This window comes from Monodelphis domestica, chromosome 3 (genome assembly GCF_027887165.1).
Source record: "Monodelphis domestica isolate mMonDom1 chromosome 3, mMonDom1.pri, whole genome shotgun sequence".
Classification (NCBI taxonomy): domain Eukaryota; kingdom Metazoa; phylum Chordata; class Mammalia; order Didelphimorphia; family Didelphidae; genus Monodelphis; species Monodelphis domestica.
This window is the reverse complement of record NC_077229.1, coordinates 210,867,714-210,895,618: the sequence shown is the minus strand read 5'-3', so window position 1 is coordinate 210,895,618 and position 27,905 is coordinate 210,867,714. Positions and strand designations below refer to the sequence as shown.

Sequence of the window (27,905 nt, the reverse complement as noted above, 5' to 3'; positions counted from 1 at the left end):
AGTGATTGGACGTGTGGAGAGATGGGGGTTAAAGAAATGTTTAGAGGGTAAAGAGTGGTCAAAAGAATCCCAAAAGAGCACTCTCCAATCTGTTAGCCTTTTTCTCACACTAGGAATGATTATTTTTAGTAAAGCTATCCACTGAATCAAATCATTATCCAACATTTTTTCCTATGACCCTATTCTCCACTCCCCAACTAGAATTGGAATAGTCATTTCTCTGGAGTCAACTGAGCAAAGACCACTGATAAATCAACTTTCCTCCTGTCTTTTTCCAAGTAATACTGCAAAACTACCACAGGCCAAGCTGAATATGAAAGGAGTGGAGGGGAGAGAAAGAGATTCAAAGGAGGATAAAAATTTACCCCTAAAGGGGTGGGGAAATAAAATGTAGAAAAATTTCTAAATTACCTGAACACACTGCCTTTTCAGTACTTCTCAAATGGTTGTTAGAGTAGCCAGAAAATATGCACAGGAACTATGGCAACTAGAAAACTACCATCTGAGCTACCCAGCAGCTCATTGCATACCTACATGCAAAAGCAATTAAGTGTTTGTTTTATTCCTCCTTGATGCTAGTTTCAGCAATGCTTCCTTATACATGAACAATGGCAAAAGTCAGATTTGCATTCATAAAGCCAGGTTGACAGGGAGCACACAATTCTTCACAATAAGCCTCTTTAGCTCCTCCAGCCTAAATACATCCATCTTCAACTGTGTCAATATACAAATTGCACACTCCTGGCCAAAGATCAGCTCTGTAAATGGGTCACCTTCTTTCCACCCCATAACTATGTCTATAAATAAGTCTGCAAAGAGAACAATTCCATGTCCTGGCCATCTCTTATCTCTACCTCAAAAAGAGAAACGTTTAAGGATTCTCAGGCCCAAAATGGCCCCTACTAAGCAAGTCATCACTTCATTCCTCAACTCCCCAGTCCCGGGCAGGGCACTTTGACCATCTTTTTCTTAAACACTTCCTCCCAGGCATCTCAATATTTTGGGTCTTTTTTCCTTACCATTAAGAGGTAAATATCTATAAGTCTAGACAAGTGGCCCCTACTCAGGGACTGGAAATTCTGTAGTCATCTCTTACCCCACCCAGTCAATCAATTGCTAATTTCATCCCTCTCCTAAAAACCTTCAGTGGCTTGTCAGTGCCTACCAAATGAAATAAAAACCCTCAAGAGTTAGCATTCAACATCCACCAACACCTACTTTTAAATTCTCTTTCCATATACTTGACACTAACCAAAATATACTGCTTTTCATTCCTGGATCATGGCTTACCTTCTGCCACTGTTATAAATGTGCAAATGTGAGACATCATCCCACATGTACCCTTTCATCTTGTCATCTTTCTTTTAAGGAGTCATCCCTGACCCCTAGCCAAGCAATCATGATCTCTCTTTCCTGGAATTTATCAGGCAACTCTATTTTACTTATTCTAATCTGTAAAATGGGGATAATACTATCTTCATTTTACCTCATAAATTTGTGGGAAGGAACAAGTGTCTAAAATAACTATGAACCAAACTATCTAAATAGAAGTTGTCTTCCACAGAAGGTTTTACTACACATGTCCCTAGCACAAGGTCTTAACCTGAGATTTTCCAGAGCTGTAACAACAGATATGGCAAGTCCTCCTGAGTGGCAACAACTCCAAGTCTGGTGACAGATGACAGATCTATACTCAAAAAAGCTGCTTACTGATGATTCTTGAAAGGGACTAAGTCCAGCCAAGTAGACGCAGGGTTTATGACATTACTTATCATTGAAAGGAGACCCCCAAAGTGAAAAAATGAACTAAAATTCACATATTCCGGTAGTAGGATGAAATAACTTATTTTAATTGTATACACATGTATTATACCATCTTAAGTATATAAATTATTAAGAATAAAGGCTCAAAATAATTCTAGTTTAAGGAGTTGTTCATGAAACTAAACGACTACAAGATATTGCTCCAGGACTATCAGGTTCCAGAGTAATGGCTTAGCTGTTTGACCTTAGATAAGCCATATTCACCTATCATGAGCTTCATCCTTCATCTTTAAGATGAAAGAAAGTCGGTTTATATTTCCTACTGAAATGCCTATGGTTCTTTTACACTCAAACATATTAAGTGATTCATGGTTCTAGGAAAAAGAGTTATATAAGCTGCAAGGACAATAAAACCTATTAAATCATATCACCTTAGTTTTATATATAAGAGAAAAGTAAGTCAAATAGAAGGAAAATGACCTATAAGCATAGAATTTTAGTTACTGATACTGGGGAAATAATAAAGCACTTTTGACAATAAAGAGCCTTATGTATAATATATATATACATGTGTTTACATATATACACATATATAGACATAAATATCTTATTTAATCTTTACAACCTTGTAATGGTAAATGCTATTTTTATACCTACTTTACAAAAAATGTTTAATGCACTCATTTAATAAGGTGAAGCTAAATAAAATTTCATATTAATCTCATTATCCCTTGAAACATTAAATAATTGAGGCAGGTAGTTGACTTAATATATAGAGTGCCAAGTCTAGAGTCACAAGGACTTGGATTCAAATGTGACCTCCGTCACTTCCTAGCTACTATCCTTCTGCCTTAGAACCAATATTCAGTATCAGTTCAGGGGGAGGGGACGAACATGGCAATGTTTCCCTATAATGAAACGTAACTGGTTGCAGAATTCTTTGAGTGAATGACAACTTTTTAAATAATAATGTTGCTTTTAACAACATACATAAATTTACAGTTATATGTGTAACTGCCTTCTCTTTTCATCTTACATATATTTGAGTACTTGTCAATTTTAACTAAAATAGGTTTAAGGTTAACATTGACAAGAAAAAAATAGAAATCCATATGATATTAGAGGAAGGTCTATGTATAAAGTGGACACTTTTTAAGGCTATTAACTGATTTACAGACATTGAATTAATACCTAGATTCAAAATTCTTAGACTTGCTCCTGTTTTCTGTTTAATAAATCTAAGTTATCTCCAAATAATCCTATATAGTTTGTTTCACATAGTCATATTGATGTAGTCTCCTCTCCTACCCCATGCCCCAATTTGACTCTGAGATTGTCTTTTGATTACTTTTGAAATCATAGATTATCTTTTGCCATTCTATTGCCATCATAGAGCTTGGCAAAGTGACTGGAACATAGTCAGTACTTAATAAATGCATATTGACTATTTATACTGTGGTCAAGTATACATAGTATTAAAAGTAATTTTATATTTAGCTGTCAAGCCTTAGGGAAGGAACCACAGAAGATAAAACTATAAAAACTAAGTTTATACATCACTTCTTACAATCAAAAGAAAGAAAAGACAACAATGTGTAGAGAAAAGATCTCTCAATAAATAACTTCAAAGTAATGACAAAAGAAGTAAAAAATATTTACTTCTGTAAGTAAATCTATCTACTTCTATAAGTAAGTCTATCCATGATGGGGGGGGGGGGGGGGGCGCACGCGGCGGCTATAGAAGAAAAAACAATTGGGGTAAAAGGAGGATAAAATATTAAAGAATAAGTATACAGAAAAAGGTAACCAGAATTTAACTATGATAATATTCTTAAGGAATTATATATAATTCTCAAGAGCTCATTAATTATTGGGGGGAGAGGGGGAGCTAGGAAAATATTTTTGCATAAACTCTTTAACCAATCTCTTCAATGCCTCTCCCATATTTGTGATTGATCAGAACCCAAAAGCAAAAGGAAATTCAAGACAGAGACTGGTTGTAAAGAAACAAAGTTATTTACATAGATGTTATTCTTCAACAAAAACTTAATGTTTCCTAAGATTCAGATCTGGCCTCAGGCACTAGCTTTGTGACCCTAAGCAAATCATTTGGCCTCTGTCTGTTCTTCAACTGTACAATGGGGGTCATGTTAGTGCCTATCCCACAGTGTTGTTGTGGTTATTAAATGGGATAATATTTGTAGGGTGTGATTAGCACAACTCTGGCATCATGGTAGGCACTTACGCATGTTTGTTCCCTTCCCCTCTCAGTAGTCTACAGTTCAATTCAGCAGCTGGGGGACAGAAGGGGCACCAGGGAAAAAAAAAGAAAAGAAAAAAAACCTGAAAAATTATAGTGTGTTAGGAGCACAACTTAACCCTATGTAAGCACAGTCTGCCCAAAGAATATAGGTTGGCCAGTCATAGCATTATGACACACTCTTTTAAGGCTCTGTAGCTCCACTGTAGAGGATACTCCTTTGAACGTAAGGCTAGAACATTTTTCCTGGGATATTCTCATACATGGCTTTTTGTTTTTCAACCTTAGAGGGAAAATTTTACCAAATCTCTGCATTGTGAGATATTTCCTAAGTACCGATGTAATATGTGAGCTGTCTATCTCATATGTTTCACTCTCATGATATGATTAATCCACTTCCTATTACAGTTGTGCCTGATCACAGAGATATCTTTATACTTCTTCCCAAGGTATGTTACCATAAGGTTACTATATACTCAATTTTCATTTTAAAAAATATCATTGTCCTGGGCTAAAAATCTAAGATTCTTCCACTGAAGTTTTCAATCTAATATGTTGATGTGCATACAAAACAAATATAGAATAAAATGCATTAGTGAAAAATAAAATGCTGTGGGAGATCACTTTCCTTCATTATAAAGCTGTTGTACTGATATATATATATATATATATATATATATATATATATATGTATGTATGTATGTATGTATAGGAAAAGAAAAGAGAATGACTTGTATTAAATCATGCAACCAATCTCTTTAAGGTCCAGCTGCATCTTCTGTAAAATGAATACAGATAGCCTGGGAGATCATTTCCATCTTCAGATCTATGATGCTATAAGTTTTGTTCAAAAAAAAAAATTTCTAAGATACTTTCATCTGCTTTTTGGGGGAGAGAAAAAAACTATTTACATGTATGACATTTATTTCAAGTTTGTGTTGAGTTCATCAAACTTTGATTAACCTTGACCATTTTCTTGGAAAATTTCCAAGGTGGCAAAATAATGCTTGCATAAATAGTGAGAGAGCTAATCATCTGTACAACCTCTCCCTACACTTTTCCAACCATCATCATATAAAATGCTTTTAAAGGATCAATAAATCTACATTTCACTGTGGGAACTATTTCAAACATAAAGAAAGGTGATCTAATCATTAGAATAGCAAGAGCATGGTATAAGATTTTCTGGAGGTAAATAAGCAGTAGAGTTAAAAATATTTGAGTTCAAATACAGCCTCAAGATACATTCTAACAAACTGACCCTGAGCAAGTCATTAACAACTGTTATCTGGTTTCTTCAATTATAAAATTGGGCTAATAACAAACAGCACCTACCTCTCAGGGTTCTAGAAGAATAAAATGGAATATATTTATAAAGCACTAACCTCAAAGCACTACATAAATGATAACTATCATTATTGTTATTAAAAATAGAAATGTTAGAGAGCAGACATCCATTATTAACCTAAGGGAAACAAGTCCCTGACTTTTACTACTTGCCAATTCATGGATGGGCTCAATCCAAGACATCTAATTTTAAAAAGCTCAAATTTACAAAGTGTTTTATATACTTTAGATGACTCTGTTCTTATAATCTTTCTTTGAGGTAAATAAGTACAAATATCATTAGTTAATATTGTATATATAAGGAAACTGAGATAGAGAAAAATTACAAAAAATTGTTTAGTTGTGTTTCACTCTTCATCTTTTCCTTCTTTTTCCTTGACTTAATTTCCCAAGAGCAAGTAGATTAAGTGAAAGAAAGTTTGCCTGATTTTTTAAAAGGCATCTAATTTCCTGAACAGAAATGGGGCAGGAGTCAGGAATTGAGAAAAAATAATCATAATGCAGTTACTTTGATATCTTTTTAAATCCTTACCTTGGGTTTCAAGGCAAAAGGGAGGAAAGGGCTAGGCAATGGGGGTTAAGTGACTAGCCCAGGATCAAACAGTTAGAAAGTGACTAAAGACAAATTTAGAGCTTGGTGCTCTAGCCACTGACACAGCTAGACACCCCATTGCTTCAATTTTTGAAATAGACAACTATCAATTATAAGAGGACCAAACATGGACAAATTATATAAAGACTTATCCCACAGTGACAAGTAGATTATACCATTTCATTTCCAAAGCAAAAGGCTGTCCCAAGAAGTAACATTTTAAGAAAACTGAAGAACGGTAGGCTAATTTGTAGCTATCTTCCAGGAAAAGTAAAGACCAAGTGGAGTGGTAGGCGAGAAAATCATGTACACTCTGCATGTCTAGTCCATCTGCTTTAATAGCCAAGCCTCGCTTATACCATATAATAAATACACCAACAAGAAATAGTCCAACCATATGATCATTATATACTTCATAGAAATAGCACTCTCCACAATGAGCTAATTCCCGAGTTATTTCTGAGAATGAGAGAAATCTAAATTGTTACCATTCCTTATCAAAAGTAAACCAACTAGTAAAGATTTTGAAAATGAATGGTTATCCATCATGTGGGAATGGCTGTGATTTAAGCTGTGGTTTAAGATTGTGATGGAATACTATTATGCCATAAGAAATGACAAGCAGGGTGATTCTGGAAAAATCCGGAAAGACTTACATCATGAACCAAAGTGAAATGAGAAAAACCAGAAGAACACTGCACATAGTGACAGCAATATTTTTTGATGAACAACTGTGAATGGCCTAGTTATTATTCTCAGCAATGCAGGGATCCCAGACAATCCCTGAACCTCATGATGAAAAAAGTCATCTGTCCTCTGAGAAAGAACTGATAGTCTGAAAGCATACTATATTGTACCTCTTCTCCTTTTTTCTTTTTTTAATTTGAGATCTCTTCCACAAAATGACTAATATGGAAAAATGTACTACATGATTACAAGTGTATAACCTATATCAGATTGGTTACTGTCTCGGGGAAAGGGAAGAAGGAAAGAAGATTGGAAAAGAGGGAGAGAATTTGGAATTTTTTTTTTAAAGAATGTAAAGAATATTGTTTTTTTAAAGTCCATCAACAAGCATATATTGTCCTCTTTAAGTCAAGTATATCACTAAGATCTGTATTTTAGCCATAACTTCTATTGACCCATATCAATAAGCTCACTTTTTGATATTCTTTTGTTGATTCAAGGAAGAATGTGCCATCCTCAAAATCTTCTCATATCATATATGGGCACACTGTTTGAGGTTCTGTGAATTGTTCCAATCATTCTAGAATTTTCAAATGTTACTAAACATACCTTTGAACCAAAGGATACCACTACTAGGCAAATACCACTATTAGGCCAGTACCCCAAAGGAATCAAAGAGGGTAGCAGGGGAGCCATATTGAAATTATTGGAAACCAAGAGGATGCCCACCAATTAAAGAACAGATGAATTAATTGTGGCATATGATTGTAATGAAATATTATTGAGACATCAACAATGATGAAAGACACTAATTCAGAGGAATGGGGGAAGGGTTGTATGAAATGATACAGTAGAAAGGAAAACAAAGAGAACAGTAATAACAAGATAGAAAAGATAAACACTCTTATAGATTTAAGAATTCCTTTTATTTATTTATTTATTTATTTGTTTGTTTGTTTTGAGGCCCTTACCTTCCATCTTGGAATATTGGCTGCAAGGCAGAAGAGTGGTAAGGGCTAGGCAATGGGGGTCAAGTGACTTGCCCAGGGTCACACAGCTGGGAAGTGTCTGAGGTCAAATTTGAACCTAGGACCTTGCCATCTCTAGGTCTGGCTCTCAATCCACTGAGCCAACCAGCTGCCCCTAGATTTAAGAATTCTGATCAATGCAACAAGAATTCATCATTGCAAAGGACCAAGAATAAAGTATACTACCCACCTTCTGACAGAAAGGTTATGGAATCTGGGTTCAGAATGAGATATGGTACAGTCATTTTGGCAATGTTATTGTTTACTAGGCATAATGTCATATGGATTTTTTTCCTCTTTTTTTCAAAGGGAAAGGAGCAGAAGAAAAAATGAGATTTTTGTAATTGAAAAACATAATTTAAGAAAAAAATAATACCCATTCTCCCTTACATTACTGTGCTATAAAAGAGCACTATTTTCACCTTTTTTTTTTTAAGTGATGTGTCATGCTCTTATTGGCAATAGTTTTCTCATTTTAGGGTGCACATTCAAATGTACTCCTTATATATCTGTAATTCCTCAAGTACATGTAGGAGAATCACTCATTAATAGCAGAGAATAATAATTTACTTAGTTTCAAAAGTTTAATTCCTGCTTTTAAAAATTATATTTAAAAATTTAATCTGCTCTATCAAAGTAAAACACGTAAAGCTAATACTAAAGCCACCTTAACTGAAAGAATATTCAACATTCTACATTTATAGCACTGCCAAACTATTAAAAAAAAAACTATTTACTCTCCCTCCAACCCCACCATTTCATTCATTGAAAGAAATATTCCTTTAAAAATATGCATAATGAGAAATACAAATGGGAGTATGGTATTCACATTTGGCCTCAGCCAATTTCTAGCTATGAAATCCAGGGCAAGTCACTTAAAACCAATTGTCTAGCCCTTTCCACACTTCTAAACCAATTCTAAAACAGGAGGTAAGACTTGTTTTCTTTAGGGGATCATCTTTGTCAGAAAGTAGGTAAAACACTTTATCATTGTTCCTATGGAAGCATGGATAGCTTTTTCATAGATCGTGGCTTTTACAGCTTTCAAAGACATTTGCCTTTACACTGTTGTTTTTATTGTATAAGCTGTTTTCTTGGTTGTACTCATTTCATTCTTCATCAAACTATAAAAACCCTTTAAATTGTATGTTGTTTATAACACTGATATTATAATATAAATTATTCTCATGGCTCTGCTTTCTTTCCCTCCACTTTAGTTCATTTTGAGTCTTTCCACATCCAATCATCTATTACCTCATTTCTTATAGAACAATTGGATTCCACTACAATTTATTTGGCCATTCCTCAATTAATGGATCTTTTCCTATTCATTTCCTATTCATATGAGTTTCAGGACAAGCTGTGTAAAGGGAATACACGGAATAGTAACTTTTCTGTGTAGAACGTCAAAATGCTCTCCAACAACTGTTGGCTGTACTTCTTGTCCTACAAAACTGTTTAAGAACATAAACTACCAAACTTTGAGGTCAAGGACTGTTTTGTCTTTAAATCACTAGCACATAGCCCAGCATGAAGCAAATGCTTAATAAATAATTGATAGATCACAATAGTTCACATTTATTTACTTGTTTGTTTATTTAAAGGCTCTTGCCTTCTATTTTAGAATCAATTCAAATATTGGTTCCAAGGTACTAGAGTGGTAAGTGCTAAGTGACTTGCTGAGGGGCACACAGTTAGAAAAGGTTTAAGGTCACATTTAAACCCAGGTCCTCCAAACTCCAGGTCTGGGACTCTATTCATTGAGATACCTAGCTGCCTGGAATATTTAACGCCCACTGCTCTGCCTACTGGACTACATACATTAATTATTCTTTAGAGCCAATTTTCTGAAAGCTTAGCCTATATGTTAATCAAGTATACTGGTAGGTACTATTTAACAACGGGCTCCCAAAAAAAACCCTACAATACATTTTTAAGTTTAATCTGTATTATTAATGTCTTGTCCATTCCTTCCTTAACTACATAATCAAGGCCTGTTTAATAATAAGCTTTTGCTAATTTATGAACAATCAGCTTGGTGCTGTATAAGTTGATTGAGGCACGATAATAAAGTAAATGAGATGAAGAACAACATTTATTTAAGAAGGCTGGATTATTCCTCAACTGGGGAATGTCTGAAAAAAATGTGGCATCTAATGGTGATGGAATACTATTGTTCTAAAAGGAAAAATGAACTGGAGGATTTCAATATGAACTGGGAGGACCTCAATGAATTGATGCAAAGTGAAATGACTAGCACCAGAAGAACATTATACATAGAAAATGAAACGTGAAGTAGCAATGCAACAAGTCAGGACACTCCTGAAGGGTGTTATCCACATTGAGTGAAAGAACTTTTGAAGGAGAAATACCAAAAAAAAAAAAAGAACATTACTTATCACATGTATATATGTTTATATGATTTGGGGTTTAAGCTTTAAAAGAATGCTCTATAGCAAAAAGAAATAATATGGAAATAACTATCAAGTGATAGTATTTGTACAATCCAGTGGAATTGTTTGTTGGTTCTGGGAGTAGGGAAGGAGGAGAGGGAAAGAAAATTATTCATGGAAATATGGAAAAATATTTAAGGATAAAAATTAAAAAAAAAAAAGAGCAGAAAGATGGGTGATGGAAAAGGTGGCTATAGAAGAGAATCGAAAAAAGAAAACCAGTTTAGTGATTAGACGTTTTGTTTTGTTTCATTGAAACAAAACTTGAAAGCTTGAAAGAGGGTACTGAGGGAATACACAATTGAAATTATGTTACAAAGGAGAAAATTAAGTAAATTCTTTGGCATTCACAATTCAACTACATTAAGAGCACCACAGGATTGATAAAACAGCTTTTACAGGTAGAAAAAAAATTTAATCTGTTCCTTTTTAGGAAAACACCATTGGGATCTATGGATATCAAGTGAATTATCCAAGATCTCTCTCTCTCTCACACAGACACACAATTATCTATGGTTTTTGATAGGATGTAGAATTAGGAAAAATCAAAACAATGGATAATTTAAAAGTCATATATTTGATGACCACTGCTTTATAGTATAGTTTGAGATCTGAGACTGCAAGGACACCTTCCTTTTTGTATTTTTTTTTTATTATTTCCCGGGTATCCTTGATCTTTTGTTCTTCCAAATGAAATTTGTTATGTTTTTTTTTTCTAATTCAATAAAGAAACTTTTTGGAAGTTCAATGGGTATGGCACTAAATAAATGAGTTTGGGTAGGATGGTCATTTTTATTATGTTAGCTCGTCCTATCCATGAGCAGTTAATTTTTTTCCAATTGCTCAGATTTAGTTTTAATTGTGTGGAAAGTGTTTTGCAGTTGTGTTCATATAGTTCCTGTGTTTGTCTTGGGAGATGGATTCCTAAGTATTTCATATTGTCAAGGGTGATTTTGAATGGGATTTTTCTTTCTAATTCCTGCTGCTGAGATGTGTTTTGAGATATATAGAAATGCTGATGACTTATGTGGGTTTATTTTGTTTCCTGCAACTTTGCTAAAGTTGTTATTTCCACTAGCTTTTTGATTCTCTAAGATTCTTTAAGTAGACCATGATATTATCTGCAAAGAGTGATAGCTTGGTCTCACTGCCAATTCTAATACCTTCAATTTCTTTTTCTTCTCTAATTGCTACTGCTAGTGTTTCTAGTACAACGTTAAATAATAGAGGTGATAATGGGCATCCTTGTTTCATTCCTGATCTTACTGGGAATGCATCTAGTTTATCCCCATTGCAGATGATGTTGGCTGATGGTTTTAAATAGATACTGTTTATTATTTTTAGGAAAGGCCCTTCTATTCCTATGCTTTCTAGTGTTTTCAATAGGAATGGGTGTTGTATTTTGTCAAAGGCTTTTTCTGCGCCTATTGAGATAATCATGTGATTTTTGTTGGTTTGCATTTTGATATGGTCAATTATGTGGATGGTTTTCCTAGTATTGAACCAACCTTGCATTCCTGGTATAAATGCTACCTGATCATAGTAAATGACCCTCCTGATCACTTGCTGGAGTCTTTTTGCTAGTATCCTATTCAGGATTTTTGCATTAAGTTCATTAAGGAGATTGGCCTGAAGTTTTCTTTCTCCGTTTTTGACCTGCCTGGCTTTGGAATCAGTACCATGTTTGTGTCATAAAAGGAATTTGGTAGAACTCCCTCTTTGCTTATTTTGTCAAATAGTATTGGGATTAGCTATTTTTTAAATGGAATAGACTTGGGGTAAGGGACCTCAGCAAAATAGTCTATGACAAACCCAAAGAGCCCAGCTTTGGGGACAAAAATCTATTATTTGACAAAAACTGCTGGTAAAATTGGAAGACAGTGTGGGAGAGATTAGGCTTGGATCAATATCTCACACCCTACACCAAGATAAACTCAGGATGGGTTAATGACTTGAACATAAAGAATTAGGTAAATTAGATGAACACAGAACACTATACATGTCAGACCTTTGGGAAGGGAAAGATTTTAAAGCCAAGCAAGAATTAGAAAGAGCCACAAAATGTAAAATAAATAATTTTGACTACATCAAGTTAAAAAGTTTTTGTACAAACAAAACCAATGTAACCAAAATCAGAAGGGAAGCAACCAATTGGGAAACAATCTTCATAACAAAAACCTCTGACAAAGCTCTAATTACTCAAATTTACAAAGAGCTAAATCAATTGTACTAAAAATCAATCCATTCTCCAATTGAGAAATGGGCAAGGGACATGAATAGGCAGTATTCAGTTAAAGAAATCAAAACTATTAATAAGCACATGAAGAAGTGTTCTAAATCTCTTATAATCAGAGAGATGAAAATCAAAACAACTCTGAGGTATCACCTCACACCTAGCAGCTTGGCTAACATGACAGCAAAGGAAAGTAGTGAATGCTGGAGGGGATGTGGCAAAGTCTGGACATTAATTCATTGCTGGTGGAGTTGTGAATTGATCCAACTATTCTGGAGGGCAATTTGGAACTATGCCCAAAGGGCGATAAAAGACTTCTTGCCCTTTGACCCAGCCATAGCACTGCTGGGTTTGTACCCCAAAGAGATAATAAGGAAAAAGACTTGTACAAGAATATTCATAGCTGCGCTCTTTGTAGTGGCAAAAAAATTGGAAAATGAGGGGATGCCCTTCAATTGGGGAATGGCTGAACAAATTGTGGTACATGTTGGTGATGGAATACTATTGTGTTCAAAGGAATAATGAACTGGAGGAATTCAATGGAGACTGGAACAACCTCCAGGAAGTGATGCAGAGTGAGAGGAGCAGAACCAGGAGAACATTGTACACAGAGACTGATACATTATGGTACAATCAAACGTAATGAACAACTCCATTAGTGGCAATACAGTGATCATGAACAATTTGGAGGAATCTATGAAAAAAACCACTATCCACATCCAGAGGAAAAACTGTGGGAGTGAAAACATCAAAGAAAAAACTGCCTGATTACATGGGTCAAGAGGATATGGCTGGGGATGTAGACTCTAAATGAACATCTTAGTGCAAATATTAACAACATTGAAATGGGTTCTGATCCAAGGACACAAGTAATACCCAATGGAATTACATGCCAGGTATGGGAGGGATGGGGGGAGGTGAGGGAGGAATAGAAAATGATTTTTGTAACCAAGGAATAATGTTGGAAATTGAACAAATTTTAAAAAAAATTATACGATGAATTTTATGTAATTTTAAACTTCCCATTTTATTTTGACTTAGAACATAATATAGTATATAACAACAATTAAAATATGTACAGTTTGTGATAATTATGTAATAATTATAATAAATGTCTATCCAAGAGAAATGAATTATCACATTAGCTATGTCCAAAAAAAAAAAAAAATCATATATTTGGCTCTGAGATGCCTTATATTTTGCCTGTAAATTGTGTCTTGATGTATTATTTATTATTAAAATTAGCAGACATTGTCTGGAACACAAACTGGCCGCAAGCTCAGGACATACAGGGTAACATAGTAGGATGAAGATTTACCACACATTATTATCATCATTTATAATTACAATAATAACAAACATTAAGAGTTCTAACGTAGAATACCAAATTATGTCTCATTTGAGCATCACATAAACTCTGTACAGTGCTTCTATTATACCATTTTACAAATGAGGATCCTGAGAGTGAAAAGGGTTTTAAGCAAGGTTTACATGGCTTGTAAGTGTCCACAGGAGATATCAAACTTCCTAATTCATTCATTCATTATGCAACATTGTCTCCCATCTATCAAAAAAAAAAATCAAGAATGATTATCAATTCCACACTAGTTCTGAGCTAGCAAGAGACACTCAATATCAAATATAAGACTTTTTAGATTTATTATGACTCCAGAAAGAATCCCTATGGATGGTGACTGTCTCTCTCTCTGTCTCTGTCTCTGTCTCTGTCTCTGTCTCTCTCTCATACACAACAAATTACTCTATGTACTGATAAGATAGTCTCATGTTCCAATAGTCATTCCCGCTTCAAAACAAAGCCTGGAGTCTGTGTGGCCTATTCCAGTCGATCGTTTCAGATAGAAGGCACTCAATGAATATATCTATTCAATTAGGACCAAAGAAAGATGGAAAATATCTAAGCTCAATTAACCAATTATCTAAGAAACTTTGCCCTCCTGAAGTCAAAGTACCACAGCTATTTTATAAGACTATCAAGCAGTTTTCTAACAGCAGAGACTAGCTAAAAAGTTCTCCCCAAATCCATCTAGTCTTCTTGCTTTGAGATGCACTGACATTCTTTCTGCAAAGATGATATCCCCAATCACTATCATCTCACTACTAGTAACATTTTTTTAAACATTGTTAAACATTTTTTGCCCTTCATCAAAATCAAAACAATGTGTATGCTTTTTAATTGATATACCGACCAAATGATGAAATACCATCACAAGCTAGGCCAGGCACACTCCCAGGAAAAACACATGTGTGAGTGTAAAACCACTATCCACAAATAGAAGAAGCACCATGCGGACAGTAATGGCTACTTACTCACAGGTAGGAGATCACTAAAAGGATATCAATCAAAGAAGAGATTCCTTTTCTTCCCAAAATCTGTAATTAGTAAAATACAGTCTCTTTTCCCAATAAATCCCATCAGGAAAGATTTATACAGCTCTACAGTAACACCAATGGGGCCAGTTACTAGCCCGCAGTGATGGTAACTACTGCATGATCAAGAGCCCAGGGAGTTTTTCAAAATGAACTGGATTTTGGCAAAAAGGAAAAGGAAAATAAATAAAAAAGTAAAGACTACAGAAGAAACTAATAACAGAGAGATACACAAATATTGAGAAAGAATGAAGTGCTCTGATGCAAAGAGGAGGAGCAAGCCTGGTGCTTAGCTGTCTCCATGGAAACCGAAAAGCAATTCTAGACCATAATTTGCATGAGAGGCAGAAGTGAAACTCCAGGACTTGATCTCCAAGGTAACAAAGTATCAGAAATAAAGAAAAGAAAGGAAATGGCCTCATTAATAATGAAATTGTATCAAAGATGAAGTTCCCTCTAACAGGAAGAAAAAAGGAAAGGAAGCCACAGGTGGAGGCCAGGTAATCAGCCAAAAAGAAAAATTTATTAAAATCTGCTATCTGCCAGGTATATGCTAAGTAGTGTGATAGAGTCACAAAAACGGCACAGAGCTTGTCCTCAAAGTTTGCTCTCTACATGGAAAACACTATATGCCATTATAAGTATATACACACACTCCATAAAAAGAAATCCTATACAAATGTATGCAAAACAAATGAGGTAATCTGGGAGTAAGCTATGTATGTAGCAGCTATCGAGCTCTAAAAACGAATACTCTCCAACTGAAGGGAGTGTGTTTATGAGCTAAATCTACGTGAATTAAGTATTACAATTGGTAAAGGTGTGAAATGAGGGGTGAGCTCACTGTGCAGACATAGAATTCAGAGACCAAATGTCCATTTGAGAAATACTAAGTAGAGCAGGCTAGAATCTTAAAGAGTTCCAGGAGTGGACTAATGTGCAACAAGGCTGGAATATCAGGTTCAACCTAGGTTAAGGAAGATTTTAAATACCAAACAAAAAGAGTTTATATTTGATTCTAGAAATAAGAACATCTAAAATTCTGTAAGCAGGACTGACAGTTGCGTGCTAAATGGAGTGGAGAAGGAATAGGGAGATAAGGAAAAGGGGGTTCTGGAGGAAGATGCTGGAGGGAAGAAGAGAGGAGGATACTATCAGAGGTACAAGTATAAAACAGAGAGGAGATTCACCTTTTCATCAGAGACTTCAGTAAAAGGGGTTAATGTCAAGAGCTTGCTGCTACAGAGGAAGGGGAAAGGGGGACTAAAGAGAGAATGGAATGTATTTTTAATAAAACAGAAAAGTCTTGTACTTTTTATAAACATAAAATTTCCTTTAAAGTTTAGCTTCTAGAAAAGGTCTGCAACTCTATAGGTAAGGAAACTATAGGTACAGCCAAGAGAAGAAACAGATTTTCTAAATTCAAATATAAAAGACTTCATCTGGAGTTGTTTTTGTTTTTGTGGGGACAAGGGCCTATACTGTATGTTAAACTTTTGAAATAAAAAGATAGATGACAGAACCCTTTTCCTCAAAGAGATTAGGTTACTATAATCCCAAATTAAGAGAACTCAACAAAAGAAAAAAGATTGTGAAGCTAGCAGAGAATAAAAAAAAACAAAAACAAAGGGGGAGATCTGCTTGAAGATAAATTTTTGGCCACTCCAAGTGAATAAAGTCATTTTAATAAGTAAAGAGATAAAGTATTTTAGGCGATCTCCATCAGTGGAGAAAATGACAACCAGGGAAATGTTAAATCCTAGAAATAACACAAGCATTATCAATCAAGCCTAGATAGAACATTCAAAAAATTTAATTCTCTGTTCCCTGTCAGCCAAAATGTCCATTCTCCCTTTTAATTACCCAAGCTGGGATACTATAATTTTCTCTCTGCCTTTTTTTGTTCCAAAAAATTACTGGTTCTTTACTGAGAAATGATGCACCTTTGCTCCTACTCAGTTATTAAAAGCTACAAAATCTGAGTAAAGAAAACTAAAATTATCAAGCTAGGTGGAATGAAGAGTTCACACATCTAAACACAAAATTTACTGTTTCACTGATTGTCTGAGGCTCAGTTTCCATAACATTACCTCAAAAAAAATAACTTAAAAATTAATATCTGTAAAGCTCTAAATAGTAATAGAGTCAGTTAGATGGCACAGAAGATAAACCACTGGGCCTGGAGTAAGGAAAATTTGAGTTCAAATCTAGTCTTAGACACAAGCTAGCTATATAGCTCTAAGCAAGTCACTCTGCCTCATCTGCCTCAACTGTAAAATGGGGATAATAACAGAGTGAGGATCAAATAAATTAATATCTCTAAGGCACTTGGCATAGTGGCTGACAGCTTTTTTTGTTGTTGTTCAGTTATATCCAATACTTTGTGACTCCCTTGGACCATATAGTCCTTGGAGTTTTCTTGGCAAAGATATTGGAGTGATGTGCCATTTTTTGTTCTAGTAAATTAAAGCAAACAGAGGTTAAGTAACTTAAAGTCACACAGCTAATGAATGTCTAAAGCCAGATTTTAATTCAAATCTTCTTGCCTGGTCCAGTGCTCTATTTACTAAGCTACCTACAGTGAGACCTAAAAGACACTATGTAGTTCCCATCATTATTATCATTTAAAGTATTCTTTTCAAACTTTAATTGGTATAAAGTAGCATTATAACTTTATTTTACTGAGTATGCAGGTGATGGAAAGCAAGACTTAGGATAAGGGAAGTCTGAATTCAAATCCTGCCTCAGAAACTTCCCAGTTGTGTAATCTTAGGCAAAGTGAGTCTCTCTGTGCCTCAAGTTTCATCATCAGTAAAATGGAGATAATAAGAGTACCTACCTCCTAGGTGGTTATGAAAATAAAAGGATTATAGTTATGAAGCTTTTTACAAATGTTAACATGCTATACACATGCTAGTTGTATGTTACACTGTAGAACTGTAGTTCAGTTCTCATTTTGCCTGGGGCAAAACTTTCCCTCCATTCAACATTTTATGGTACTGAGTCCACATTTAAATGAATGAAATAAATGTGTGGGTTATAAGACTTGTGATTGTACTAAAGGGGAACTACTGGTTACATTTCCTGTGTTAATTCTCAATGATCCTCTCTCTCTTCCTCTTTCTAGCAGTGAAGGATTTTTTTTTAAGCCATTCATAAGATTTTTTTCTCCTGTCAAAAATGATACACACAGAGGATTAGTTGTCCAATATATAGAAAACCTCCTTTATATGGTATTTGTTACTCTGGTAGTTTAAAAACTTCCATACTATTATCTTGCTTCTATTCCAACTATCTCCAGCTGTCTTTAAATGTCGAAATTAGAACAATTACTTCTAGTCAAGCTACCCCTGAAATATCTAGTTGTCATAGTGCCTGTCTCTGCCTGAAAAAAATGTTTTCTTGTATTCTAATGAAATGGAATTTCCATGTAATAACTTGGAGTATTTTTCTATACAAAACCAAAGGCATTTGATACTGACATATATGGAATGGTTCATGTTTTAGCAGAATAACCTCTAAAACTGGAAAATAGGATTATAGAACTGAATGAACAATCTGTTTTAGAAATATAAAATGCTCATGTAGAAATATGGGTAAGTACACATATTTGAGTATTTTTATACATATATGTGTTATCTATTCTTACTTTTTCAGTAAAATAGTAATCATGGTCATGGTGGTAGTGGGGTGGTGGTGGTGGTGGTGGTGGTGATGATGATGGTGATGATGATGATGATGATGATGATACCTGTCCTATGTACATCAATCAAAATGCATGCACACAATGTGTGTGTATATGTCATATGAGTGAAAAAGTCAGTCTTCAGACTTTACTTTCTTTCTGCTACAGCACACTGTATGGAATTACAAACAATGAAACAGGGAATCATACCAGGGGGTCCATGGACTAAAAAGGGATTGTACAAAGATCTCAAGGAAATTATGAAATTGAATGGAAAAAAACCTACTTATTTCAACAAATTTTATTTTTGTATATATTATTCATCTGAAAATGTTTTGACCTAGGACAACATACATAAATTGATGCAAAGTGAGCAGAATGAGAAAAGTAAACTCACAAAACAGCATTTGATGATCATCATCAACTGTCAATGACAGCTATTCAGATCAATACAATGATCACAAGATAATTTATGAAAAAAATGTTATTCATCTCTAGAGAAAGAACTGATAGTCTGAATGCAGATTGAACAACCTTTTTTTTTACTTCATTAGTCTTGATGAATTGTTTTTATTTGTTTGGTTGGTATTTTTGTTTTGTTTGGTCTGTATTTCCTTTTGGAATGGGGATGATATGGAAATGTTTTCTATGACAGAACATGTATAACCTATATTTCTAACTGCCTGCCTTTTCAAGCAGTGGGAATGAGGGAAAAGGAATACAAAGCTCAATATTTTTAAAGGATGTGTATATTTTTTTAATTTACATGTAATTGAGAAAAAAAATTTCAAGTTAAATGAAAATATTCTTCTGAGGTATCCATGGACTTCACCAGAATGTCCAATCAATTCATGAAACAAAGAACCCATTCATTAGATTAACATGTGGAAACCATGTCATATTTCAAAAATCCTAAGGAAATAATGGCATCTAATGCTAAGGCTAATTCTTCATTAAGTAGTTGACCTGATGAAAAAGCTAATTATTCTTGACCTACTTATTTCTAATCATGGAATTTTTTTAAATCCCTGAGGTAAAGAAGGCAAGAAATAAATAAAGTTAGTTTTTGAAGGATCACCTGTTACCACTGAAAGCTGGAAGTATTCCTAGGCTTTCATATTAAGGAAAATTAAATGTCATCTAGTTATGGCTTCCCCCACCCTTAAAAAAAAACCATTACATTTAAAATCAACATATTTAATAGGATTAAATAGGTTTAGGCATGGTAGGGAGAGCAGCATCAAATAGAATAATGCTCCTTTGTTAACATCAAAAGAAAACAATTTGTCAGCCAAAAAGGCTCACCCTCACCTTTTCAGAAGATCTAAAACATTTTAGTTTACTTTTGAGCATTTTACCATGTAAAAAAGCATAACAGTTCAAAGAAACATGAGGCTTCCAAGTTCCAAAAAAAGACGACTAATCTTTAGTGCTAAAAGGAAAGAGATGACATATTGCAAAGAATATCCACTGCTCAAAGTCAGCATGGGCCCCCAACTTTTCAAACCACACACTCACCTCACTTCTACAATAGGCAAGTACATAGCTAACCTCTGCCTCTGTAAGACAGGAAACTCCCACCATACCTCCTTTTCAAGGGTCCTCCACACAATCCTTCCTATGACTCACTTTACCTTGACAAAATTAAGTCCTGCCTTTTTTCCATTCCCATTCATGCTCACAATTTACTATTTCACTTGTAGAGAGGAAGAAAAAGAGAATTTTTAAAGAAACATGTACAATATATATACATATATTATACACACATTCATACATAAGAACACTTATATACATATATAGACATACAGAGAAGGAGAGATGCATATCGATGTATATTATCAACACACCTGTCAACTTTTGACTAGGATACAGAGGCCTTGTTTATGATCTACTTAATGATCTTTTTTTTTTCTTCCATAGGATGGTAATCAAATGGTCGCATCTTTCCAAGTTCTCTATTCCCAGAATAGTATGATGAAACATACTAACTCCACTGCTCCAGGCTAAACTCATTTTGGACATTTTGGTCACATGTCCCCAGACAGACTGACAACTGCTTGAAGACAGGACCCTGGGTTTATTTAATTAATCTTTATTTATGCCCCACCATTACCACCAAGCTACGCATCATGCTGGGTCTTAAAAACTACAGATTTAGGGTTAATACGCAAGTAGGGCAACAACCTCATTTTGCTGATGGGTATACGGAGGCCAAAAAGAAGTAAGTGTCATACCTAAGAGCCCATGGGTAGTTAGAGCAGAGGAAAGAATCCAGCTGAGGACCCCTGGTTTAATATTTACTACTCTGTCCATTACAGCATGTTCCCTCTCATAATTTTACCAATTTTCAGTAGAAAAAGTACCATCACAGCATGCTTGTAATTCTACTAAAAATAGAAGATCAAAATCCAAAAGAACTCAATCTACCACTGACCATTCAAATAAAACATACATATCATAAAGCCTTATAATAAGAGAATCTTTTAATCCCAAACTTTGGAAATAGGGCAATTACTACAAAGAAATACTGGATTTGGGGGTAGACAAAAGGTCACAAATTCAAACGTGAGAGAGAATGCAAACATCTTGGCTACTAAAAGATCTTTTAGCTACCATGGAGGACTTATACAGTTGACCCTATGATGACAGTAATCAAGTAACTTGTTCCTAATGCAGGATTCTAAATTTAGCAGCATCTAAAAACTTTCAGTCATTACACATGAAATTTATCATGGGGGAACACTATGAGAGGATGAAAAGAGTGCTAGAGTTCAGTCAGAGGAACTGGGTTCACTCCTTTTATTTTTGTCACAAGTTGCACTAACAGTAAATCACTTAATATCTCCCTGACTTCAGGGAGATATTACTCAACTACAAAATGAGCAAGTCTATCTTGAACTAGATAAGAACTTTAGAAGTTTTTGACCTTGTAAGAGAGAAAGAGGAGGAAAAAAGGCAAGTGCAAGGGAAAATAGGCAAGAACATCAGTACATGTGAACATTATTTTCCCAACCTGGCCTAAAAACATCCTTGGAAGTTTCCCAGGTAAAAAAAGTTTCCCATCTGAGCAGCATCACCCCTACTTCCCAGAAAATATATCTACCAATCACAAAAGATTTAACTATAGGATCAAATAATAGCATCAAACTTATAGATAATTCTATTCTAAGGATCAAAGAATTGGGTGATAATTTGAGCTTCTGAGCCATAAAATGATGTTTGACAGTAATCAATGAAGAAGTTAAAAAATAGAAAGTGTATCAGGGGAACATGATAGGTATAAAACAGGAACAAATGAGACCAAAAACCTACTGTTTGATAAAACCAAAGATCTTATCTATTAAGGTAAAAATCTGTTAGAGAAAAACTGATCAGAACTAGAAAGCAAAATTGCAGAAACTAGGTACACACCACCAATGACTCACAATTTGTACAAAGGTTATCCCCCAAATGGATACTTAGCCTAGATTTTAAATATAAGATTATTATAATTAATAATAAGTATCATTATTGTCATATAATTATTAAGGAAAATATTATAGATTATAGAAAGAGGAGTTTGTTCACATATAAGAAAGAGAACATCTCAGAAACTAAAATGGCTAATTTTAATTGCACAAAATTAAAACATTTTTACAGAAACAAAACCAGTCTACTCAAAGCAAGAAGAGAAGGAAAATGGGGGGAATAGGACAAGGCAGTAGTCTTTTAAAGCAAGTTTCTCTGAGAAAGAAAGGGCTCTTCTGAAAAAAGAATCAATTTCCATTTGATAAATGCTTTTAAAAAACCATAAACAGTTTAGGGAATTAGATACCCAATCTAACAGTGGTCATATAAAAAAATGCTTTGAAATCTTTATAAAGAAGAAAAAAACAAAACAACACTGAAATCTGACCTCACATCCATCAGATTGGTCAAGCTGACCAAAATGGAAAATGAAAAATACAGGAGGGGAGCTATGGGAAAAGACATACATTAGTACAGATGTCAGTAGTGTTAAAAATTGGTCTAGTCAGGCTGTGATACAAAATAGAATGTATATAGCCAAAAAGTTACTAAATGAGCCAGATCCTTTTACCCAAAGATTATACTAATACTACTAGGTTCATACACCCAAATAGATAAGGAAAAGAGAAAAAAATTTAAATATACAAAAATTATTTTGCAATGAATAGCAAAGAAATGAACCTGTGGGAGTATCTAATCCTTGAAGAATGGCAATTTTTCCCCTCTATATTGGGAAATTGGGGGAGTCAAAAAGGAAAAGACAAAAGACAAAATTTTGTTGATTGAAAAATAAATAGGAGAGGTGGAATCAAGATGGCAGCCAAGAAGGAAAGAAGTTCAGACCTCTGAATACCCTTTCTTACCGATCATAAACTGAATGCTCCTAGGGGATTGAAAAACAAACCTAACAACAAGACAGAGCCAAGGAACCCTCCTACTGGACTCAATTCAAAAGGTACAGCACCCCCAAAAGCCGGAATCCAAGAACCAGCTGGAAAATGAGGCAAAAGAGATGAGGCAAAGAAGATGAAAGATGAAGCAAAGAGGATGAAAGATGAGATCCAAAGAAAATCAGACCAGAAAGAGGATGACCAAAAAGCCAGGGATGAAATCTTTAAGAACCAGAATACAACAAGTAGAATTAAGTGACCTCACAAGGCAGCAGGACACTATAAAACAAAACCAAAAGAATGAAAAAAATGAGGAAAGTATGAAGCATCTCATTCACAAAACAGGATTTAGAAAATCGTTCAAGGAGAGACAATTTAAGAATCATTGGTCTACCAGAAGAATATGACAAAAGAAAAAGCCTGGACATTATTCAAGAACTGCCCCAATATTCTAGAACAAGAGGGAAACGTGGAGATTGAAAGAATTCACAGATCACCTCCTGTACTTAATCCCTAACTGACAACACCCAGGAATGATATAGACAAATTCAAGAACTATCAGACCAAAGAAAAGATATTATAAGCTGTCAAGAAGAAGCCATTCAGACACCGTGGAACCAAGTGAGGATAACACTGGATCTGGCTGTATCTACACTGAAGGACCAAAAGGAATGGAATATGATATTCCAGAAAGCAAGGAAAATAGGTCTACAACCAAGAATCAACTAACTACCCAGCAAAACTGACTATATTCTCACAGAGGAGAGTATGGTCATTCAACAAAATAGAAGAATTCCAAGAATTTGTAAAGAAAAGACCAGACCTGAACAGAAAATTCAATGCCCAAGCATAGAACTCAAGAGAATCATCACAAAGGTAACTAAAAAAAAAAGGGGGGGGAGATAAAACTAAGAAACAAACAAAAAAAACACACACACACCCATTTTTTTAAAGAGACTCAATAAGTTAAAATGTTATGTATCCCTATAAGAAAAGAGGTCACTGGTAACTCTTAAAAATTGTGATCACCTGGGCAGCTAGAAGAATTATACTTAGAGGGAACAGTGACAAACTATATAGGATGAAAGGACAAAACATAAATAGGTATATAGATATATGCATGCATAAATACATATACATGTGTGTAAAAAAGGAGGTCAATACTAAAAGAAATGGGAAAAGAAACAAATGGGGGTAAATTTACATGCTACAAAGAAGCTCATGGTGGAAGGGGGGAGAACATCAATAAACTGGAAGTATAAAGCGGTTGGAGACAGGAAATACTCAACTCTTACATGCATTGAAAATGACCCAAAGAGGAAAGAACAATCCAATCCATTGGGGCAGAGAATAGATTTATGCCCTATAGGGGAGTAGAAGGGTAATCAACGAACTGATTGGGGGGGGGGGGGGGGGGGGGGGGAAGAGATTTTAGAAAAACTACAGGGAAAATGGGGGGGGGGGGGGGGGAATAAGAAGGGAGAGGGGTAAAAGGTAAAAAGTCAAAACATTCCAGTTACAAATTTAGCTCAAACCACATATTTCACAGTCTGAGACAATCAGTATATAAGAGAAATTCTAGTTATCTCTTCTACATCACAACTAACCATCAGTTTCAATGTATATCAGCCCAAGAATTTAATGGGAATTTGGAAGGAGTTTTACAGAAGCCCCAAATGACACAGAAAAAAGTTTAGAAACTCAGAAATTCATAAAATATGTGTATAGTATTGATTAATATCAACATTTTACCTTTTAATACCATATATACAACTTATACAAGTTAAAATAAGTAAAAAGTTTGCAAAAAGAACACAAAAACCAGCAGACGACAAAGGTTAGAAATGTAGAGATATTTTTAAAAGTTTAATAACTCATACATGCATAAAATATTTTTATACATGTAGTATGATCAGTATTCTAAAATTTGTTTCACTTTTTATTTTATTTCATTTTAAAATTTTCTTTTTCATATGGTATTTGTACTTAAGATTAACCAACATATAGCTTATGACCAAATGTGCAACCCAAATTTTACAATAAAGTACTATAAATAGGCCTTAAAAAAAAAAAAAAACATTCAGACTTCTGCTCTGGTATGAAGGGTGGGTCTAAAATTTTACACAGATTTTCTAGATGGAGAATTATACCCCCAGCCCCTGAGATGTAGAAGAGATACCTGTACTTCTGAATAATATCATGAACTTTTAGAAATGGATTACGCTCTACATGTAAGCTGTTCACAACATCTTTGCCAAGAGTTCCTCCCTGGATAGACCCCCTCCAAAGTAAGCATTATAAACAAATTAGATTCAGTGCTGACAGTCAGACTCAAATTCTGGAAGATTATGGTAATTGGTCCTTACTATATGTACTTGTGGCCAAGACAGTGCTTTCCTTCCAACACACTCAATTCTTTGCCAACAGTTTACTTTAGTGGAGTTTCTTATAAGTACCCTCACATCTGGAGGAAGGGAAGAATGCCAGAGGGGGAAGGGAATTCTTTGCCCTTGCAAATATTTAAACTGAACACAATCTGAGTAAAGTTTCCTACCAAAGGTAGCAAAAGAAGTAAAGCTAAGTGGGTAAACACTCAAGAAGAAAAAACCAAATAGGTAAAAGGTCAAAGGAAAAAATACAATTTTAAACAAGGCTATGGAAGAAAAAGAAATAAAAAATAAGCTTTGGATATAAAAAGATAAGTAAGATGTTAGAATATGTTATAAAAGAAGGCAGCTGACAAGAGAACCACAATTGCTATCAATAGTTCTGAGAAACTCTGTTTATTATCTTATTTTTCAGAGTTAACTGTAGGTTTTCAACTTCATATTAAAGATACCCTTCCTAGATGATATTTTGCTGTAAATTTATAAAAATGGATAAAAGGCTTAGTCCTTTCCAACAAGGAAGTAGTTCAATCTTTGTTTTCTTATCTAATGAAAATTAGGCTAATTCAAATGCCAGAAGCCCAGAATCCAGTCTCTAAAATGTCTAGCATTTCAACACACCTTGCACTAGACATAAGGTCCCCATCTTGCCTTGCTAGTATGATCATTTATAAATAAGTGATGTGAGATATGATTATAGCATGTTAAGGTAATTAAGTTCTCAAGCATACTGACCTTTTTCTTGATGGCCCTTCTTCAAAATCTGAAGAACTAACATCGTTGCTAGTTGAAGACACTTGGGATGCATCATCCTTCTCATTCTCTGACTGTTCTGATGCTGGTCCTAATCCCTTAGACTGGCCATTAGCGAGGAGCCCTACAGGTGAGAAAAGGGAATATCACACAGTTAAAAAGAACAATGGAGAAAACCACACTGGGGTGCAGTTGGCATGCCGTAGCCAATTAGAAGATCTGAATTTGGGCTGAAGGGCAAAAAAGAAAAAGAAATGCATAATAAGAAAGCAATTCAGCAAGAAAAAATATCTCACAAAAAGAAAAGACAAATTAGAAAACTGTCTGGAGAACTATCTACTACAGTAATATCCCACCAAACATTCTGTAGTTCAGAAGATGACAAAAAAGTGATGATATTCGTTATGAAATATGGACAACATAATTTATATGTAAGAGGGGGAAGAAGATCCCTTAGACAAAACAATCTGATTTTACAGAAGGGAAAAATGGTAACTTTCTATGAGACAAAGAAAACTTAAGCAACTTGCCAGACATTACAAAGAAGTAAATGGAAGATCAAGGATTTAAAAACAGATTCTCTGAAACCTCATCCAGAGTTCTTTCCTTTATACCAAATCTGGAAAGGTTGTCCTTCCTTGTGGTCTCCTTGGAAAATGAAGCTGCCAAAATTCAAAATTATTTTGGGGAACACTGGTTGAAAGATTATTCAGCAGGCTGCCAGCTGCCCACACCAGAAAAATCTCAACAATTTCTAATGAAATATGGAATTGCCCACCTTGATTGTTTTCTTCACTAGATTCAGTTTTCAATTACTTCTTGGCCATTTCTAAAAGTCAAAACTTGGCACAAAAGACAAATATTTGCCATCACTAATAATATGGAACCAGGTGTCACAAACTTAAAGGAAAGTCTGAAAAAGGCTTTTATTCAAAAATATTCAGTTGCTTATTCTTTATGATAAAATGAAATTATTTTCCTGATGTTCTTGATATATACTACTATAGGATAGGATTTTATACTTAAATTTATTTTATTCTTTGAAAATTAACCCTTCAAATAATCCATCAATTAGCCCTTAAATAATCAGTAGATTATAAACAATAAGGGGAAAAGTAAAGTTGCCTCCCTAACTACCTTTCCTCTCCACCCATTAACTACTTCCCTTTATCATTCAATGTCTGACTCCAGGCACCAAGACTATCACTTCTACAGAACTATCTAGAAATAAAGAATCCCACCTATTCTTTTCTCAATTATTTCTCAGTTTCTAAGTCCCCTCGTCAATCTTTTGAATCCTCTATCTCTTTCAAACCAAGTCATCCAAACTAACACCATTATAAAGGTACAAATAATTATTTCATTATTATCAATTTCCATACCTTAATTCTGATGCATAATATCCCTCCCTGGTATCTATTCTGCTCTGCTCAACTTTTCTGCACTCACACTCTTGAAGGAGTCAATTAGCTTTCTTTCATGCTCAAACTCCTCTCCTCAAATAAACTGAAAGCTGGCGTTGGTCTCGGGATATTCTGTCTGTAGGCATCCTCTCTAACACATGATCTTTCCCATAGAACACCACATATTACCCTTGTTCCACAGGAGCAGGGAGAAGCATAAACAAAGTCTTTGCTCCTTTCTGCAACCTATGATACCCTATTATTTCATTCAATAATCTCATGAAATCCAAAACATTTTTTTCTACTTCAACAGATGGTTTAATGTCTACCTATCCAAGTCGCCTGACATGTTTCTCCCTTTATCACCTTCAACTGCCCAGAGCCAAAGACAAAGACAAAGCCTTTTAGATCCTGCTTCTTCCCCTCAGTGGGTGGCCAGAAAACCCCCCAACTGCCACTCCTGGGAACATTCCATTGGAACCTTCTCTTGATTGACATCTAGGTCTCCAGCCTTACATCTTGGTTTAC

The 27,905-nt window shown here is 34.8% G+C and overlaps 1 protein-coding gene across 7 annotated transcripts in view; it reads right to left on the bottom strand.

Moving 5' to 3' along the window:
* The window catches only part of JARID2 (jumonji and AT-rich interaction domain containing 2), a 309,369-nt gene that overhangs the window by 105,349 nt on the left and 176,115 nt on the right, over window positions 1-27,905 (bottom strand). For 5 of the 7 annotated variants that reach the window (XM_056823455.1, XM_056823456.1, XM_007487918.3 and 2 more), the window contains one exon: window positions 25,957-26,098. In XM_056823455.1, coding sequence (XP_056679433.1) covers window positions 25,957-26,098 — 142 coding nt within the window. Of the gene's footprint in view, window positions 1-4,009; window positions 4,338-7,123; window positions 8,241-25,956; window positions 26,099-27,905 lie in introns of those variants that run through there. The other 2 variants (XM_056823457.1, XM_056823459.1) reach the window with 2 other exon arrangements.